Raw genomic sequence first — 19,761 nt, forward strand, 5'->3', positions numbered from 1 at the left:
TTTACAGGCTCAGGGGGACACATGGGTTACCACAGCAGCCATTAGATTAGAAATTAATTTAAATGGAACATGAGAATCATCCAACTCATGTAAATAGAGCCCAATAATAAGGTGCTACTGTTCTAGACATGCCATGTAGAACTGGCTTTGGGAACCTACAAAACCTGTGTCCAAGTGCAGTCTCCTTAGTTTTCAAGTCACCCTATAATGTGGGACTACAGAGATTTGCTACCATCTGAGTGTACTGACCTACCCTCTCCTAGACATAAAGATTACTGTGCTCTCCACTGCCAGCTTTGGACAAGCCTTCTTGCTCCTCCTGGCCATCCAGTGAGCAAAGGGGAACACACAGTGGTCCTTCTCTCTTCCCATTCCCCAGTGCAGAAGGGGGAGAACCAGAAAGGGGACGAGGGAAAGGAAAATGAGACCGAGGTGGTTTGTAGAGAGGGGAGTCCTGTTTGGATGAACTGGTACCATGAGTTCTCAAAAATGCCTTCTTTCATATCCAGCTTGCTAGGAAACTTCCTCCTAGATGAGGACCTGACCACAATAATACATGCATTGGTCATATCCAGGCTGGATTACTGTGACTCATTGTATCTGAAGGTGAATGTGAAGATTATGCACAGGCTCCAGCTGGTACAGAATGCAGCTGCCCACCTCTTCTATGGCTTAGACCATGTCAGACCCATGCTCAAGATCTTCCACTGGCTCCCTGTCAGCTTTCAGTGCCAGTTTTAGGCCTTGGCTAATTTTCAAAGCAATTAATGGATCAAGCCCCAGCTACATCAAAGACCAAATTTTGACCTATGGATCACCATTACAGTTGTATGCTTCTGGGACAATACAGATCACAAAACCCAGGGCAAAGCATATGAGATCTGGGAACCATAATTCTCGGTACAGGGGATCCGGCTATGGAACAACCTTCCAGATGAGATCAGGTGAATTCAGAGTCTGACCATCTTTAGGAAATGTTACAAAACCTTCAGTTTAGCGAAAGTCTTTTCACCATAAGTGATACTCACAACTCAGACACCCCCTTTTATTCCCAAATTCCTCCCAGCCCCTCAAAAAACCTACCTTAAGCAAAGTGTTGACGCTAAAAAGAGAAAAGTGCCAATGACTCCATGGAATCCACTAGGGACTCTGCTATGGGTATTGCTATCTTTGCTATGAGTAAATGCATCCGATGAAGTGATCTGAAGCTCACGAAAGCTTATGCTCAAATAAATTTGTTAGTCTCTAAGGTGCCAAAAGTACTCCTTTTCTTTTTGCTATGAGGAAGTTGCTTAGATACTCCAGTGATGGATGGCACTATAAAACCCTAAAGTAGACAGAAGGAGGAGAGGTTGAATAGATAACCCCAGGAATAATTTATGCTTCTTGTGGTTTACTGTATGTAAAAAAATCCATTAAAAATTGCACTGTATTTTAATATTTTGTGTTGTCTTTTCAACCATAACCCTGTGAGTGATGCAACTGTTTGTTGTCTTGACTAAAGAAGACACACATATAATACATAAAATATGTGTGGCTGCTGAGTCCATCGGGGGAAAAATGCATTCTCTACTGTAGCATTTCCATTAGAGACTCTAAAGGCTCAAGCAATGACAGACTTTCATGTTATTATCCTGCTCCATATGATCCTTTTCCAAAGTCACAAGATGATGTGTTATTTATAGATTGTAGAAGCTTTCTGTCATTCACTGACCATATTATATTTAGAGTATATAGATTTTTCCAAAATGTAATTACTGCCGGAAAATTGACTTCCACTTGAAGCACAGTTGCATTTAACTCTGTGTTCTAGTGACCTCACCAAGTTTACTCCTGCAGAGACTGTGACAAGTGAAACTTTTCAAAACTTTTTTTCAATGAATTTACTTTAAAAATTATTTAAAAAAAACAGTGATGGTTGGTCATTCTAAACTTTATATAGTTTCCCCATCAAAATCACGAGAGTGTGATTGAGCAGTCAGTAATGGATAGTGTAAAACAACATGAAAAAATTATATCTAAATTAATAAGACAGATACATGCTATGTGTTGTCTAGAGCAGTGGTTCTCAACCTTTTTTTTTTGTGTGTGTGGACCACTTGAAAATTGCTGAGGGTCTTGGTGGACCACTTAATGATCTTTCCAAATGTTTGTACCATTAGCTAAGTATTGTAAAATGCTTTGGATACAAGTGCTATAGAAAAAAACTTAATAACCATTAACTTTTTTTATTCTACAAATGAAAGCACACAACTCATATTTTAAGATCAGTAGTCTTACCTTTCTAGTGCGATGCCTGTTTCAGTTGTTTTGCTTAGTTTCCTTTTTCACAGCAGACTCTGGTAATGGCATAGTAGCTGGAATTTTTCACACACCAGTTTTGCCTCTTGTTTCACAGCACAGCTTTTACACATTTTAGTTACACTCATTTTCTTTTTTTTTTTAATGCAGTACCTGTGGCAGATATAAAGGCAGTTGTGACAGGGAAGGACTGCCCTCACATGAAGGAGAAAGGTGCTCTTAAACAAAATAAGGTATGACTTTCAAATTATTATAAATGTTCACTCTGCAGAGTACAAAGACTGTGAATTTGACCTTTCCTGAAATAACTGTGTTCTGGCTTGTTGCAAATCCATTTGTATATGAACACACACACGCGCGCACACACTCTATTTTTCTGTCTTTTTCTGTTTTGATCTAGGTCCATGTGAGTCAAATTATTAGACAAGCATACTTGAGTGGGCTCAACCCTATGTTTAACTTTCATAGCAACTGTGCATTATGATAATTGTGGATAAACACAACACGTATGGACAAGTGATCAGTAGTGCTGGCTCCTGCTGGGTTCCATGGAGTCTAACAGAGTAGCAATACCTATTGATGAGTGGCCTAGCAATGTTACCTGCTGAAAAATTATCCTCATTAAACAAATAAATTGTGCTTACCGTATTCTCTGATGAATCTGTCACTGCATCCCTTTCACACAGCAAAGATACAATTTATGTCCAGTTTATAGTAATTTCAGATTGAGGTGTGCTAGAAAACCCAGGTGTGAAATGGATGCTGATGAAAGGATGCAATGTGATATTTGAATTTTAAGGAGACAGTGATGCATTGAGTGTTACAGTGGGATTGAGAAAAGGGGCAATGTTCAGATCCAGATTAGGTTTAGGATATTTTTCAGAGTTTGGGGTCAAGAAGCTGAAACTAGCACTAGTGTTCAGGTTTCATAGTACTAAAATCTTGAGCTTTTTTTTTCCTTTTTTGCTGAGAAGTTAGTTCCCAATTAAGAGAGCTTGGGAAATCCAATGATCTTGGGAAGATTCTGCCATCTTTAAAGGTGGAAATCCATTACCAACAGGTATATTCATGAGACTTCCATCAACATGTGCTGCAGATGAATGTCAGCGGGGGAATCAGAGCCTCATTGCTTTGGATCTGACTTGAAACCACAGGGTTCTAGCCAGGGGATTTGAATCTGAATCTATCAATGCCTGACATTAGGAATATTTTGAAATTTTGCTTTTGATCCACCTCTAGTTGTGATGCTTAGAAAGATTCTGAAGCATAAAATATTAAAAATAGAATTTCCTACCTCAGTAGTGTTTAATTTTGAAAACAAAATGTGTGTGTTTAATGTTCATGAAAGCGTAGGACTAATGACAGATTTGGAGCCAGGCACAGTGAGGATGGGTACAGTGAAAGCTTCCCCATGTAACCATTGCAATGTACCTTTCTCTGTCCATTCCTACCTTTGGTCTTTTCCTACAATGAAAAGGAGATGAGGACAGGTAGAGACAGCTGAAACTAGCTGTTCCCTCAGTACCTGATTCTAAGATACTACACTGATGAGTGCAGGATGGCTGGAGGGACAGACCATCTCAGAAGCTCTGTTTGCGTATGTTTCCCACACAGGTAACTAGTATCAGTTGTATTTGGCTTATAGAGCAAAATAGTAATTTTGAAATATAGAGTGTACCCTCATCTTCTTTCACTATAGAATATTCCTGATTGAAAATGAAAAGCCTTATCAAATGAAAATCAAAACCAAACAACAACAAAAGCAAGGAAACGTTTTCCTGGTTAATTTTCTGAATCAGAACACAAACACACACATACCCACAATAGAATTCACAAAGCTCCTACTTATTGCTGCATCTGAGACATCAACAGCATTTGGCTGTGGCAACTATATGATATATATGAAGTATTTTTAGTGCTTCCTTATCTTGGCATTCATTTGTCCTCAAAAACAAACACAGAAATCATACAGTGGGTGATGAAAATTTGTCATCTTTATAAAGCAGCAGTGTTTAAGTAGAGTTTAATGCTAAATAGCAGGGCTACAGATTTGTATGTACAGCAGTCAGTAATGCTCCATTTGTTAGGGTAAAATTGCAATGGTCTGGCATAAAGCTGCTAACCAAAGATGAGAAGATTGGGAATTGATAGGTAACATAATTACATCCATAGGTGTTGAATTCAGTTTTTGGTACAGACTGTAATTATCTTTGTCATTACTCCATTTATGATGATTTTTCCATGTCCTCATATTCTGCTTTAGGAATAACAGAATTTGGAAGATTAGTTATTGAGTAATACAGACTGTATGAACAATGTCTGCAACATTTTAATAGTCTGTGCAAAATATTGCAGCACTGCGTAAATAAATTTTAATTTAATTTAGTTTGACAGCTGAGAATCGTGTATCAAAATCTCACAAACCCTGTTTTCTTTGTATTTACAAAATGTGGAGCATAGGTTGAAATTTCACAATTGAAGAGAGGATTTAAAAGAACACCTTCATCAAGTTCTGACCATATATATGTATATATATAAAACAAGCACCTGAATGTGCATTCATTGGCAGAAAAGAAAATTAAATGAGAGAATGAGTGTTACACACAGGAATAGAATTGGCAGAATGTTCTTAACAGTGCCTTCATCATTTCTCCATTGGCCAACATCAGCCCTTATTCTTCCAGTGGGATCATTTAGAAATAAATAGGAACAAAGCTGAGCTGGAATTTTGATGCCATGTGAAACTGGAATGGCTTGATAGAAGCAGACTTGAATCCATGGTTGTTTAGTCTTGCTCACATTTTAAATTGGGTTCAATTTTTAAGGCTCACTATTAGGCTCATGTGCCTCTCATATAATATTAATATATTTTATGCCAATGAATTGTATTTGATTTAAAAGCTATTTAACCAGGAAGTATGAGACACATGTTCATCTAGCCATGGGTATTCCCCAGCCATCCCTTCCATTTGCTGACTTGGCAAGTTTAAGAACATAAGAACGGCCATACTGGGTCAGATCAAAGGTTCATCTAGCCCAGTATCCTGTCTTCCGACAGTGGCCAATGTCAGGTGCCCTAGAGGGAATGAACAGGACAGGTAATCATCAAATGATCCATCCCCTGTTGGCCATTCCCAGCTTCTGGCAAACAGAGGCTAGAGACACGGTCCCTGCCCATCCAGGCTAATAACCATTGATGGACCTATTCTCCATGAACTTATCTAATTCTTTTTGAACCCCCTTGCAGTTTTGGCCTCCACAGCATCCCCTGGCAATGAGTTTCACAGATTGACTGTGCGTTGTGTGATGAAATACTTACTTTTGATTGTTTTAAACCTGCTGCCTATCAATTTCATTGGGTAACCCCTGATTCTTGTGTTATGCGAAGGAGTAAATTACACTTATTTACTTTCTCCATCTGTGGTGAATTTTTAGTGAGCAGAAATTAATCTACTTACTTCTCCATTCTTCGGAAACGTGTTCTCTTTAATTTCATCTTGGTTATCACAGAACAAGAACACCAGCACACATTCTAGGTAGTATACTGTGGGAACCATCCTGCCCTGGCATTGACTTAAGATGACTTAATAGGCCTGTGGTTCCCAACCTGTGATGTGGGCTGTAAGAACCATGAGACCACTCAGGATGAGGAGGAAGGATGCTCACGTGTAGTTTCAGCTGCATGTGACCGCTTGTGCTCCTCAGCCTTAGGCAGTGGCAACATAACAATTAACCAGTAGCAAATCTGATTATCCAAAGCTGCCCCGCTCCCTGATCCTGTCTCTGATTGGCCCTCACGATGGGACCAGGTATAGCAGCCAGAGAGGCAAACAGACATTGTGGGAAAGGAGATCTGCTCAAATCTCTTCTGCAAAGGATTCCCCATGAGGCTGAAGCAGGGAGTGGCCAGTAGCTTTAAGCAAAGTGTTCACTCCCTATTTCAGTGAGAGACACATCTCTGGTTCCAAGCAATGATTCCTCTTGTAAATACAGGAAGGGGCAGAGAATAATTCATCAGGAGAGGAAAGGAAGAGAGAGAGGAGAGAGAGAAGTTAGAAGTGATGAAGGAATGGGTGCAGGGGAGGAAGAGAAACAGCGTTGGAAGTAGGGAGCAAATTGGGAGGATTGTGAGAGAAAGGCTGGATCTGGGACAGAGCGAGGAGCTGATGGAAAGGGAGAAGTGAACACAGAGAGGTTGAGAACAGGGTTTTCAGAAGGAGGCAGAAAGGAAAGGAGATAATGATGAGAAAGTTAATGGACTGAATGAAAAATTGAAAGTAAGACCCAGCAAAAAAAAAAAAAAAGAGACAAAAAAGCAAACGAGAGATCATGGGAAAGGGACAGAGAAGGGAGTGATAATAGAGCAAAATGGGTGCAAGACATGGCAATGGGTGCAGGGTATGGCATGTAGGGATATAGGTAGGAGCTGGGCCTGGATCCATTACCAGTGTGGGTCTTCAACCCAGGTGGTGAGTTGAGGAGAAGAGTTAGCTGGAGAATGTTAAGAAGGAGAGATCTGACAGAAAGGCTGAGCTTGGAGCATTATCCTGTTTGTTATTGGTTCTTTCACATCCCCAGTCCTATGTACAGGATTTGTTGGTGACCTTCTGGAAATTTGATAGCTTCATAGTACAGGCTCCCTCCCCCACACATTTTGTTTCACGACTTGGCATTTTCTGATGTCAGTAATTGATAACACTCTAAGAGGAGATAATGCCAGGCTTGTAGGGGCACAGGTAAATTTGGTTCTGGAATGCGGTCTTTACTCTTAATAAGATACGCTTGAGAGACGTGCCTAAAACAGAAAATAACTGTATGAACTAAGCAATTTGATAGTTGAATGCATCTGTAGAGCCAGGAGCTGTTGCTCCCTCTGGGAATTAACCCAGAGAGCGCCCTTTGTATGTTCTAGAAATACAGCAAGTTTGAGATAATATCCACACCCTGAGGGAAGCAAGAATTTTTGCCATGTGATACTGAAGTTTCAGATCAACCAGAAAGTATGTATAGGGTGTAACTTAAAGTTTGAAATCCAGATTCTGGTCTTGTTACAACAGTGTAAATATGAAGTAACCCCACTGAGTCAATGGAGCTACTCTGGCTCTGTGTACCTGTGATCAAATCTAGTCTGGTATATCTGCTATAGCCACCATAGATTTACAGTTGTTTCATTTTTGATCCTCAATATCATGAATGTAGGAAGCAGCGCTCCTGTAGCTTCTAGCAGTGGAGGAACAACAGTTGTATGCCTCTCTTCTCTCCTTCTTCAAGAGAGCCAGTAAAGACAATTAGTGTTGTGAGACCACTGACCAGGAAGCAAGGGGGTAAAAAGAGCCTGCCCCATGATATGGAAGGGAATATTTCTGAATCCACCAAGTAGAGGCTACACTAGTCACGTGGTTAATGACCGTTAGCATGTGGTAAAAACTAGTCAGAGCTGATATTGAGACATGCTACAATAACTGATATACCACATCTACTTGCTAGTCTCAGCATATGGAAATACCACAGTGCCTTAGATAGCAGTGTGGTCACTGTTAATAAATGCTAACTATTTATTTACAGGTTTCAGAGTAGCAGCCGTCTTAGTCTGTATTCGCAAAAAGAAAAGGAGTACTTGTGGCACCTTAGAGACTAACAAATTTATTAGAGCATAAGCTTTCGTGAGCTACAGCTCACTTCATCGGATGCATTTGGTGGAAAAAACAGAGGAGAGATTTATATACACACACACAGAGAACATGAAACAATGGGTTTATCATACACACTGTAAGGAGAGTGATCACTTCAGATAAGCCATCACCAGCAGCAGGGGGGGGAAAGGAGGAAAACTTTTCATGGTGACAAGCAAGGTAGGCTAATTCCAGCAGTTAACAAGAATATCAGAGGAACAGTGGGGGGTGGGGTGGGAGGGAGAAATACCATGGGGAAATAGTTTTACTTTGTGTAATGACTCATCCATTCCCAGTCTCTATTCAAGCCTAAATTAATTGTATCCAGTTTGCAAATTAATTCCAATTCAGCAGTCTCTCATTGGAGTCTGTTTTTGAAGCTTTTTTGTTGAAGTATAGCCACTCTTAGGTCTGTGATCGAGTGACCAGAGAGATTGAAGTGTTCTCCAACTGGTTTTTGAATGTTATAATTCTTGACGTCTGATTTGTGTCCATTCATTCTTTTACGTAGAGACTGTCCAGTTTGGCCAATGTACATGGCAGAGGGGCATTGCTGGCACATGATGGCATATATCACATTGGTAGATGCGCAGGTGAACGAGCCTCTGATAGTGTGGCTGATGTGATTAGGCCCTATGATGGTGTCCCCTGAATAGATATGTGGACAGAGTTGGCAACGGGCTTTGTTGCAAGGATAGGTTCCTGGGTTAATGGTTCTCTTGTGTGGTGTGTGGTTGCTGGTGAGTATTTGCTTCAGATTGGGGGGCTGTCTGTAAGCAAGGACTGGTCTGTCTCCCAAGATCTGTGAGAGTGATGGCTCGTCCTTCAGGATAGGTTGTAGATCCGTGATGATGCGTTGGAGAGGTTTTAGTTGGGGGCTGAAGGTGATGGCTAGTGGCGTTCTGTTGTTTTCTTTGTTGGACCTGTCCTGTAGTAGGTGACTTCTGGGTACTCTTCCTAGCCACTATGGATGTAGAAGCCCTCTACACCAACATTCCACACAAAGATGGACTACAAGCCGTCAGGAACAGTATCCCCGATACTGTCACGGCTAACCTGGTGGCTGAACTTTGTGACTTTGTCCTGACCCACAACTATTTCACATTTGGTGAAAATGTATACCTTCAAATCAGCGGCACTGCGATGGGTACCCGCATGGCCCCACAGTATGCCAACATTTTTATGGCTGACTTAGAACAACGCTTCCTCAGCTCTCGTCCCCTAATGCCCCTACTCTACTTGCGCTACATTGATGACATCTTCATCATCTGGACCCATGGAAAAGAAGCTCTTGAGGAATTCCACCATGATTTCAACTATTTCCATCCCACCATCAACCTCAGCCTGGACCAGTCCACACAAGAGATCCACTTCCTGGACACTACGGTGCTAATAAGCGATGGTCACATAAACACCACCCTATATCGGAAACCTACTGACCGCTATTCCTACCTATATGCCTCTAGCTTTCATCCAGATCATACCACTCGATCCATTGTCTACAGCCAAGCGCTACGATATAACCGCATTTGCTCCAACCCCTCAGACAGAGACAAACACCTACAAGATCTCTATCATGCATTCCTACAACTACAATACCCACCTGCTGAAGTGAAGAAACAGATTGACAGAGCCAGAAGAGTACCCAGAAGTCACCTACTACAGGACAGGTCCAACAAAGAAAACAACAGAACGCCACTAGCCATCACCTTCAGCCCCCAACTAAAACCTCTCCAACGCATCATCAAGGATCTACAACCTATCCTGAAGGACGAGCCATCACTCTCACAGATCTTGAGAGACAGACCAGTCCTTGCTTACAGACAGCCCGGCAATCTGAAGCAAATACTCACCAGCAACCACACACCACACAACAGAACCACTAACCCAGGAACCTATCCTTGCAACAAAGCCCGTTGCCAACTCTGTCCACATATCTATTCAGGGGATACCATCATAGGGCCTAATCACATCAGCCACGCTATCAGAGGCTCGTTCACCTGCGCATCTACCAATGTGATATATGCCATCATGTGCCAGCAATGCCCCTCTGCCATGTACATTGGCCAAACTGGACAGTCTCTACGTAAAAGAATGAATGGACACAAATCAGACGTCAAGAATTATAACATTCAAAAACCAGTTGGAGAACACTTCAATCTCTCTGGTCACTCGATCACAGACCTAAGAGTGGCTATACTTCAACAAAAAAGCTTCAAAAACAGACTCCAATGAGAGACTGCTGAATTGGAATTAATTTGCAAACTGGATACAATTAACTTAGGCTTGAATAGAGACTGGGAATGGATGAGTCATTACACAAAGTAAAACTATTTCCCCATGGTATTTCTCCCTCCCACCCCACCCCCCACTGTTCCTCTGATATTCTTGTTAACTGCTGGAATTAGCCTACCTTGCTTGTCACCATGAAAGGTTTTCCTCCTTCCCCCCCCCCTGCTGCTGGTGATGGCTTATCTGAAGTGATCACTCTCCTTACAGTGTGTATGATAAACCCATTGTTTCATGTTCTCTGTGTGTGTGTATATCAATCTCCCCTCTGTTTTTTCCACCAAATGCATCCGATGAAGTGAGCTGTAGCTCACGAAAGCTTATGCTCTAATAAATTTATTAGTCTCTAAGGTGCCACAAGTACTCCTTTTATTTATTTACATAGGCTGGCATTTTCAAAAGAACTTGATTCCCATTCACTTTCAATAGGGGTTGCATGCTTACCTATCTCCCTTAGGCTCCTTTGAAAATTCCAAGTTCAGATACATAGAGGAGAAAACTGATCATCTCTTTCCAACTTCCCCCTCCCTCCCTCAAAAAAAATCTTATTTGAGATATTTATAACTGAACAACAAAAACAGTAATATCTCAGATAGATGCAGCTACTGCATGGGAGGAGCTAACATTTTTTATTTGTAGCACTGTATGCTCTCTAAGACCATTTGAAATGGAAATAAGAATGTGAACCACATTGAGAAACTTATTGATTTATCCTTATTATTACAGTATTTGTTAGACACCAATTATGTACCCAGTGTTGTGTCAGAGTTTATAATATAGCTCTAGAGCTTACATGGACTTGCAACAGGTATGACCTGTTAAACAAAAGCAAGAGCCAGATTTCCTCTACACACACACGCCTGCACGCACGCACCGGCCATCCACACACACACGCACCGGCCATCCAACCCAAAGATCTTACAATCTGAGTAGACACACAGATAATGGCATTTTTGAAGAGCAGAGCATGGAATGTGGAAGTTATTGCCACTAGGTTTTGTGGGACTCTTGAGTTCTCAGGAGGGATTCAAAGGAGGAGAGGTAGGGAGTTAGCACCTGATTTGGGAGCCTGTACAATGCAGAGAGGACAGCATGGAATAAGGCACTGAATCTGCAACGGGAAGGAATTGAATGAGGCAGTGAGGAGAGAAGCTTGGGCTGGAACATGAGGAGTGGGGAAGTGAGAGTAGAAGGAATAAGGGTAGAGATGTAGGAAGGGGTGGAGTGGTGGAAAAGTTTGAAGGTGGTTATACTGTGGGCCAGATTCTTGGGGACAACAGTGGAAGTATAGGTGAGGAGAAACACACAGGTAGCTTTTCACCATGTTTCTGCCTTCCTTCCTTCCTTATATTATTCAGGGCAACTCTGTGCAGCTACAGAGCTGCTTTATGTTACACCAGCTTGTAATGACTCTCTAAAGGGCGTTATGTCAGTGGGGATCACCAGAGTGCATGTCTGTTTGAACACACACCCCTCTTATCCCCAAAATGCCCCCTACCCTGGTGGGGGTGGGCCCTGAGAGGAGGGTGAAGAGTCATCTGTGGCAGCCTTCTGTGCTCCTTGGAGATTTCCCTCTGTGTGGTTGGATCCAAACCCGCATGGGACACATTTGCCCATTCTGGTTCTGATGGCAACCAAAATGGCAGAAATCTCCTGAGAATGTATAATTTTGTAAGATTTCCAGCATCGATGGTGGCACAAATACCACAAAATGAACTGTCCTTGTGAGATATCTGTCTTTATGGGGCTATGGCTATGTGTGGTTTTGGTGTCTCTGATCTCAGACCTTAGCCATGGCACGGCTCAAACCAGAACCCAAACTCTAACCTAAGTTGGAACTCCACACTGTCACTGCTACTCATTTCAGATTTTTAGCCTTGCCTAAATCCCATTGGTCCCAGTGTTGGTTCTGTTGTTGTTAGTGTCTCTTGTGATATGCTGGCATCCTGGCAGTATTGGTTGGAAGTGAAGTAGAATTTCAGGTGAGTATCATTTTACTTTGGTGTGTACGGTAAAATATTTCAGTTTTCTTCAGAGTTGTTGGGAGGGAAGAGAGCAAGGTGTGAATGTATGACTCTTTCTTATGGACTTCTAATATGGGTTTCTTTATGACTGTGTTCTTCCAGGAGGTGCTTGAGCTTGCTTTCTCTATACTGTATGATTCAAATGGCCAACTGAATTTCATCGCTCCTGATAAGCATGAGGTAAGTAGAGGTTAAAGTAAGGAGAAACAAGGGTGAGTTGGGTGGGAAACACAGCTGTCCTGCATCTCTAAAGATCATATGTTTTCAGAGACAGTCTTTTTGTTCTGTGTCTGTACAGCAGCTAGCACAATAGAGTCCTGGTCCAGGAGTGGAGCTCCTAGGTGATACAGTAATACAAATAATAATAAAACAGAGAGAGACCTCTCCCTTTTCTGTTCTGGGAGAGCTGTGCTCGCTCATAACTCCCCCTCCTGCTTTCCTGGTGTGATAAGAGCTCCTCTTAATTCAATTAAAAGCTCTTCTTAATTCAATCTACCTTAATCACTGGAAAGTAGGTAATTCTCCCAAGTGAATACAAATAAAACTTCAATCTTCTCCTGTGTAATCAATAATCAATTCATACAAGATTACAGATTAATCAAGTTAACCTCAGGTTAATGTCCCTGGCCTGTACTATCAAGACTGTTAAAACACCAACAGGCATCATCAGCTAGTTTTGACCGCACTCCCATACCATCAGTGGAGTTTATGGATATAAACGCATTGGCCTTTTATGGTACTGAATGGCACTTCCCCCCATTCTCAGTTTAATGTTGTTAAGCATGCCCCAGCACACAACACTATACATTCTGCTGTATCCACGGTGTGGGATGTGACATAGCTCTGTGAGCTGGTGGGTGTTGGTACAAATAAAAAAGCAAAACAAAACAGCCCACCCCAAAGAAGCATACACCTGGGAAGAAAATGGTCAATTTTCAAATTGAAGGTGGAAGCATCACAAATGATTGTCTCAAAGAATTTGGGATTTCCAGATATAAACTTAGAAGGATGCTTAGCACAAGAAATGACAACTAAAGTGCATTAGGTATGCAGCTTTCACATTTGCAATTCTGGCTAAAATCCTTCAAACAGATGTTAATTCTGATAGAAGTAATGAGTTGTGCTCATTTGGCTTTTCCTGAGGATTAATTTTTCAATGTCACTTAGAAGTTTTTCGTTCCAGGAAGTGATTTGATGGCAAATGTTCAGTTAAGAGAAGTTGACAATAAGGTTTCTAGAGCTCTCAAAGTTTCAGCTACTGTTAAGAGTTACTGTTTTGGACAAGACGTAGTCCTCTTGAACCTCTAGATTCGACACATGTTGGGTTCTTTCTACCATAAATTCTGCAACAATTTAATTATAGTCCATGTTGGCTCTTAGGGGCGAATTATCATGGAAATTAGTAAATATTTCAGTCACCTCTACCGGAAAATGCAGCCTATGTATGACTACTGCCATCTTCTAATGAACTAACACAGGCCTTGTAATCTTTTCCCAAATATCCTCCTCTGTTTTTACGTTCAACTTTGTCCAGCTTCTTTAAAACAAAATTGGCATGCCTGAAAAAGTCTGTGCTTGTGACCAGAAAGGGAAGGGCCAGTGTCAGGGCAGGGCCGTGGGCAGCCAGTGTGCATGGATCAGTTACCAAGTTGTGGTGAGGAGATGAGTAGCGGAGTGGGGGGTTGAGCCAGGTTGGGATGCTAGGAAGCAAGAGTGAGGCTCCAAACTGCAGACAGGAGGCAAGTAGCCGAGTCAGACATGAACCGGTGTCAGGGGTTCACAGCAAGGCAAGGTCTGGAGGTGGAGGAAGCAGGCAGTCAGTGTCATTGCTCAGACAGCTCCCTGTAAGGGCTTCCTGGTTTATATACCGGCATGGGCCAATCAGCTGGCTGCAAGGGACTGCCACTCAGGCCCTGCTGGGCAGTACTTCCAGTGTTTAGCTTCACAGGATCCCCCACCAAAAACCCAGCCCGAGTTTCTGGTGGTGGTGCGGATATGTCATAATTGGTCTTAATTTTGCAGTGTTAACTTAACTTAGCAGTGTTCCCAGCTTTTGAGATTTGTCTCTCAATATTTAGTGTTTTTAAAGGCTTAAAAACCAGAAAGCAAATAAAACGAACCCAATTTTTTTAACTCATGATGTGTGAGGTATCATCATTGTTTTGGGGGGCATGACTCATGATCTTTTAAATTTGGCAATGGAGCTTAGCCAGCTATCAAAGCTCATTGCTATCCAGAGGTCTAAACACTTTGAGATCACATCATCATATTTGTTTTTCATTTGAATGCTGAGAGCCGGTTTTGACTGAATACTGCCCCCCCAAAAAAGGTTGATTATTCCCTCCCTGCTTTTTGACAGAGAAGCTCGTGAGACTGGTTATAATTAGGTTTCACTGCCACTTCATTAAAATTAGTCTGTATTAAATTGAGTTGATTCTTCAGTGGCTCTTAGTCTGTTTTGTATGTTGAAAGAAATACCACTGAATCAATGCTGTAATTTTTCTACCAACTCAGTAGGATTTCTAGCAGTTCTTAAATTATACATGTCTGATTAGGTTCACTTGCCAAAGTGGAGATGAGACAAGGAGTCTCTTTCTCCATCCACTGCGCCCACATAATAGGTGGTCAGAAGAATGTTGCCAGGAACTGGAAGGGGCTCCAAATCAGTACTGTTTGAACCAATGGAGGACTATGGCTCTGCCCTCACCAGCGCACTGAGATGCTTGCACTGAGGGAGCGCTGGTTACATCAGATGATCAGATGTTACAGGGAGAGCTTTCCAGCATGCTTCCACATGTAAAAGCCCCTCTGTTTCTTTTGCAATTATTCCTTTACTTCTCTGGATAAAGAGAATCCTGGCAAAACCATTTTCAATAAATCTTTCTTATAGACATGTTTAAGGAAACTCTGTATTTGCAAAATGCCATGGAGTTGTGTGTTCGGCATTAATCTTATTTTCAGGTCGGCTTCTTTTTCTTTCTTGGAGGCCTGTCTACTCTAGGGAAAAAATGTATATTTAAAACATGATAGCTTTGCATGATTTAAAATCCTATAGTACACAGGGCAAGTTAGAGTTTGAAACCTTATTAGCTGGTCAACGTGAACCATAAATAGAGCCCTGCAAATGCACAGATACCTGCAGAACGTTTTTGCGGATAGTGGATCGGCTGCAGATACAACCATACAGGGCTCTATTCCCCAGCAGCGCCTGGCTGGTGGCATCTGGTTCAAACAGCCCAGGGGGCGCAGCGTGCTCGGGGTTGGTGGCCAGTAGCTGGGGTTGGGCAGCAGGTCGGACTCTGGGCTGTTCAGTACTTGCTTGCCGCACTGCTTCCTGTCCAGCAGCTTGGGCAGCTCCAACATTCCCACCATGGCCTGGCCCAGCAGCACTGGCCACGCTCCCAATCCCAGCCTGCCGGCTTCTGGGCAGCAGGTCCCACCCCCGACCATAGGGATTGGAGCAGGCGGGGCCCCAGCACCCCACCCCTCCGCCCCACTGTGATGCAATACTCACTGCCATGTGCCGTAGCTCGCAAGCACCCAGGAGCAGCACACAATGCGGTGGCCCAGCCCCTCAGCCCCCGCCCTCCGCATCACCCATTCTCCTTTAGTCCCACCCCGCATTACCCGTTACACCCAGTCCTCACCCTTCCGCTGCCTCTTCCCTGCAAGGCCTGCACCCCCAGTCACTCCTTTCCCCTGCACTCCATCGCTAGCCCTTGTGAGATGGCTTGCTGATGCGGATACAGGTAAAAGATGGCTAGCGGATCGCGGGTTGATCCTGGCGGATGCAGAGCCACATTTTTGTATCCGTGCAGAGCTCTAATCATAAATTCCCCACTAAGCAGCTAACACATTAACACTACAACTTGCCTTGTCTACATTAAAGGTGAAATCCTGGCTCTGTTGAACGCAATGAGAATTTTGCCACTGACTTCAGTGGAGCAGGATTTTACTCAAGGATTTTGAAGTATGTTAACTCTCATATTTTAAAAACGCATGCTTTTTCCTAGCGTAGACATGCGCTGAGATTTTTTTTCTCTGATTCTTATCAATATTCTTTTTCTTTTCTTGTGCAGCACACAATCAGATGTAGCTATCTGTAAGTTTGGCTATAACTTATAGCACATGGTTGGCTAATTTTAAAGTCCATCCTTTGGCATGAAATCCAGCAGAAACATTTGTAAGATAAAAATTCAGTTATGGTTGATCTAATTTTCCCCTTGTAACTAGGACACGTGAGTTCAGAAATTTTTTTATTTTTAGATGATACCATTCAAGTACTTTTGTTCATAGTTGCATAAATGGTTTGTAGTAATAAATGGAAGTCACTGATTCGATAGAAGTTGACTCTTGTTCACCAACCTCCCCTGAGTTTGTTGCTTATTTAAAACAGTTATTCAGCTTATGTTTATCTCAAGCTGTCAGCTTTGGAGTGAGATTGCATTTCCTGTTAAAAAAAAAAAAAAGAGAGAGAGAGAGAGAGACAGCAAGAGAAGAGGTTCTTTACAGGACAAACAAAGCTGTTTAGAATTATGCCAGGATAACTTGACATTTAATTTTTATGAAGGACAGAACATTGATTAACTTCATACTACGGCAAGTAATTTAGTTTCCTGCTTTGGAAAATAGATCCATACATATTTATTAACATAAAGAGGTGCTTATGTATAGGGTGTGTGTGTGTGTGTGTGTGTGTGTGTGTGTGTGTGTGTATCCTTGTTCTTATGTATATGCGTTTGTATACACACATATACACATACTTAATATGTATTTGTACGCAACCTCACCTACATACAGCATGTAGTTATATACTATATTACATATTTCTCTACTGGATATATGATGTGAAATATATTTGATCAGATCAAATGTATTTTAAAATCAAATATATGATTGTGATAACAAAAAAATTAGATATCTGAAAAGTCCTGGTAGGTTTTCTAATCCACCTCCCTGATAGTGCAGGATTTTTTCCATATAATACATATTTTAGTTTCCACAATATAATTAGCATTTATGGCAAATATCTTTTCCATGTAGGTAAATTCTAGATCAACATGGGTCCAATTTGACTCCCATTGAAGTCAATGAAAAGCTTCCCTTAGACTACATGAAACTTGGATCAGGATCCTAATGGTTTATGATTAAAAATACATGGGTTGTTTGTTTGATTAGTGTGCAAAGGGAAGACAGAATATCAGGCTACAAAGTGGCACTCTTGATATTGAAGGAGAAGTGTCTTTTAGAAACTACTTGGTTTACTGTATACATTTTTCTGGTTTATCAAATATTAGAGCTGGTTACATTTTTTTTAGTCAACATTTTTTTGAATTTTTTAAATAAAGGCCTTTCTTCAAATTGAAATTTTCACAAAAAAAATTTTCACTGTGTTTGAAATTTTCCAAACAAAAAACCAAACCCCCCCCCACACACACACACACTGGAGCAATTCCCCAATTTTTTTTTAAATGGAATATTTTTCATTTCTTTCGATTTGTTTCCCAGAATTTTTGTTGCCATATTCTGACCAGTTGTTTGAAACGTTTACCTGTTTCACATTAAAGCACTCGCTAATCAATATGTTTAAAATTAAGTCAAAGAAGTGCTTAAGCACTTTTAGAGGTGTTCTTCAGTCACTGGAGCATAAATGCACTGGAGAAGATGCAGTTGGCTGATTTGTTTGCATGGGAAAGCAGGTCTGGACTTAATGGAGGTTCTTGTCTTCCATGGCAGTACTGTATCTGGACCGATGGATTGAATGCTCTCCTTGGGAAGGATATGATGAGTGACCTGACACGAAATGACTTGGACACACTGCTCAGCATGGAGATAAAACTGCGTCTCCTCGACTTGGAGAACATACAGATTCCTGATGCTCCCCCACCAATTCCAAAGGAGCCCAGCAACTATGATTTTGTTTATGACTGTAACTGAAACTACCCATTGAAACTCCCATTTAAACTGGAAAGATTATAACTGGAAAGATTAAACAAAGAGAGAGAGAAGTCCACATGTGCATACCTGGGATTATGGACTATGGTTAAAGCACTCTTGTTTCCATTCCCTGCATCTTTTCCTTTCCCCTGATCCCAGCTCCCCCATTGCTAGTCAAAAACTACATTGCTTTAATTAACTTCTAATTGCAGTCCATTGGATGTGGCTAACGCGAAGACCACTAAGCAGCATCCATCAGAGGAACTTTTACATTTTTAATGCTGGAATAGGCATTCTAAATAAAATACGATGCTTCCAAACTGCATGCCTATGAAACCAAACCTGGTGCTGCAGGTGCTTTATCTGGAAGTTGGGAGGTAGAGAGGCGAAGCAGCTACTGTAAGTGGAAGGTGGAGAGAGCGAGATTTTCTCAACCCATCCCAAGAGTCAGCTCACAACTGATTTCAAAAAAAGATTAAAAGTATTAATTGTTTAAACTTCTGCACCATCATCACTGTCATTATCCTTTACATTGGCAACCGTGTCTCCATCATCTGTGCTCTGCCAGAGTTATAGTTTCCTAGAATGAGTAGTTTGCAGGTTTTTGCTCTACTGTGCACTATAACACTGCAATGCTTCTAACTTCTTTTTTTGCCGTCTCTTAAATAGCCCTATATTTCTCCCAAATTACTAGCACAAATTGTGAACAAAGGCACTAGTTGTGTTCTCTCCCTGTAGCTATTCTAAGCCTCAATTGCCTCTAAAATTGGCTTGATTCTATCCAAGGATTTTTCTTTTTTCGTTCAAAGTAAAATAATAGTTTCCACAGATTAATGAAAATGGTGAGACATCTAAATCAGCATCGTCATTGCTACAGTGTTACAAGTTTGCAAGGGATTTCTTTTTTGTTTTTGTACAACAGGTTCTAACTTTTTGGTTTTGTTCTTTGGCCAAACAAATATATTTAATGAAAAAGAATTACATTGTGAGTTTATTTAGAGATGATGTTTTTATTTTTAATATCCATTGAAAACATTTGTCCGGGGAGGGAAAAATATCCAATATTTCCTTCAACTTTGCTGTTGAATAAAATCTGAGTTGTGATGATCCTGGAACTTTGTTTTTTTTATTTTGAAGTTTTCTTTTACTCTATGTCATTTCTAGCACTTCTGAGGCCTCTGCTACAAAGGGGAAAGGGAAAGCGTAACTTTAGGCTCTATGGTAGCAACATAAGCATCTTATTATAATTACTATTTATTTATCTGATGACAAAATTGCAATTGGCAAGTCTAAAAATCTGCATTGCAGTGGATAGATGAGCCTCTCTGAAAGGCAGCCATTGACAAATCTAAATGCAAAGCAAACCAATATGATTACAGTCAATTGTAGGCCATTATTTTTAGGTTCTCATTTGCTGAAATATCTAGCCCCACATGCTTCCCTCCTCTTCCCTGAGTGGAGCGAACCAGAAACCAAGGCTGCAGATGCACAGTATGAGGGAGTGCTGGCTTTGTTTCCCATTTTTCCCCTCCTCCCTT

The 19,761-nt window shown here is 41.4% G+C and overlaps 1 protein-coding gene across 7 annotated transcripts in view; it reads left to right on the plus strand.

The window, feature by feature from the left end:
* The window catches only part of ELMO1 (engulfment and cell motility 1), a 438,626-nt gene extending 419,295 nt beyond the window's left edge, over positions 1-19,331 (plus strand). For all 7 annotated transcript variants that reach the window (XM_038391750.2, XM_043508739.1, XM_043508737.1 and 4 more), the window contains 3 exons: positions 2,452-2,534; positions 12,389-12,466; positions 18,023-19,331. In XM_038391750.2, the coding sequence (XP_038247678.1) occupies positions 2,452-2,534; positions 12,389-12,466; positions 18,023-18,223 (362 nt within the window). In that variant the 3' untranslated portion in view covers positions 18,224-19,331. The remainder of the gene's footprint in view (positions 1-2,451; positions 2,535-12,388; positions 12,467-18,022) is intronic.
* Positions 19,332-19,761: the final 430 nt, after the last annotated feature.

The sequence above is a fragment of the Dermochelys coriacea genome, chromosome 2 (genome assembly GCF_009764565.3).
Source record: "Dermochelys coriacea isolate rDerCor1 chromosome 2, rDerCor1.pri.v4, whole genome shotgun sequence".
Lineage (NCBI taxonomy): Eukaryota > Metazoa > Chordata > Testudines > Dermochelyidae > Dermochelys > Dermochelys coriacea.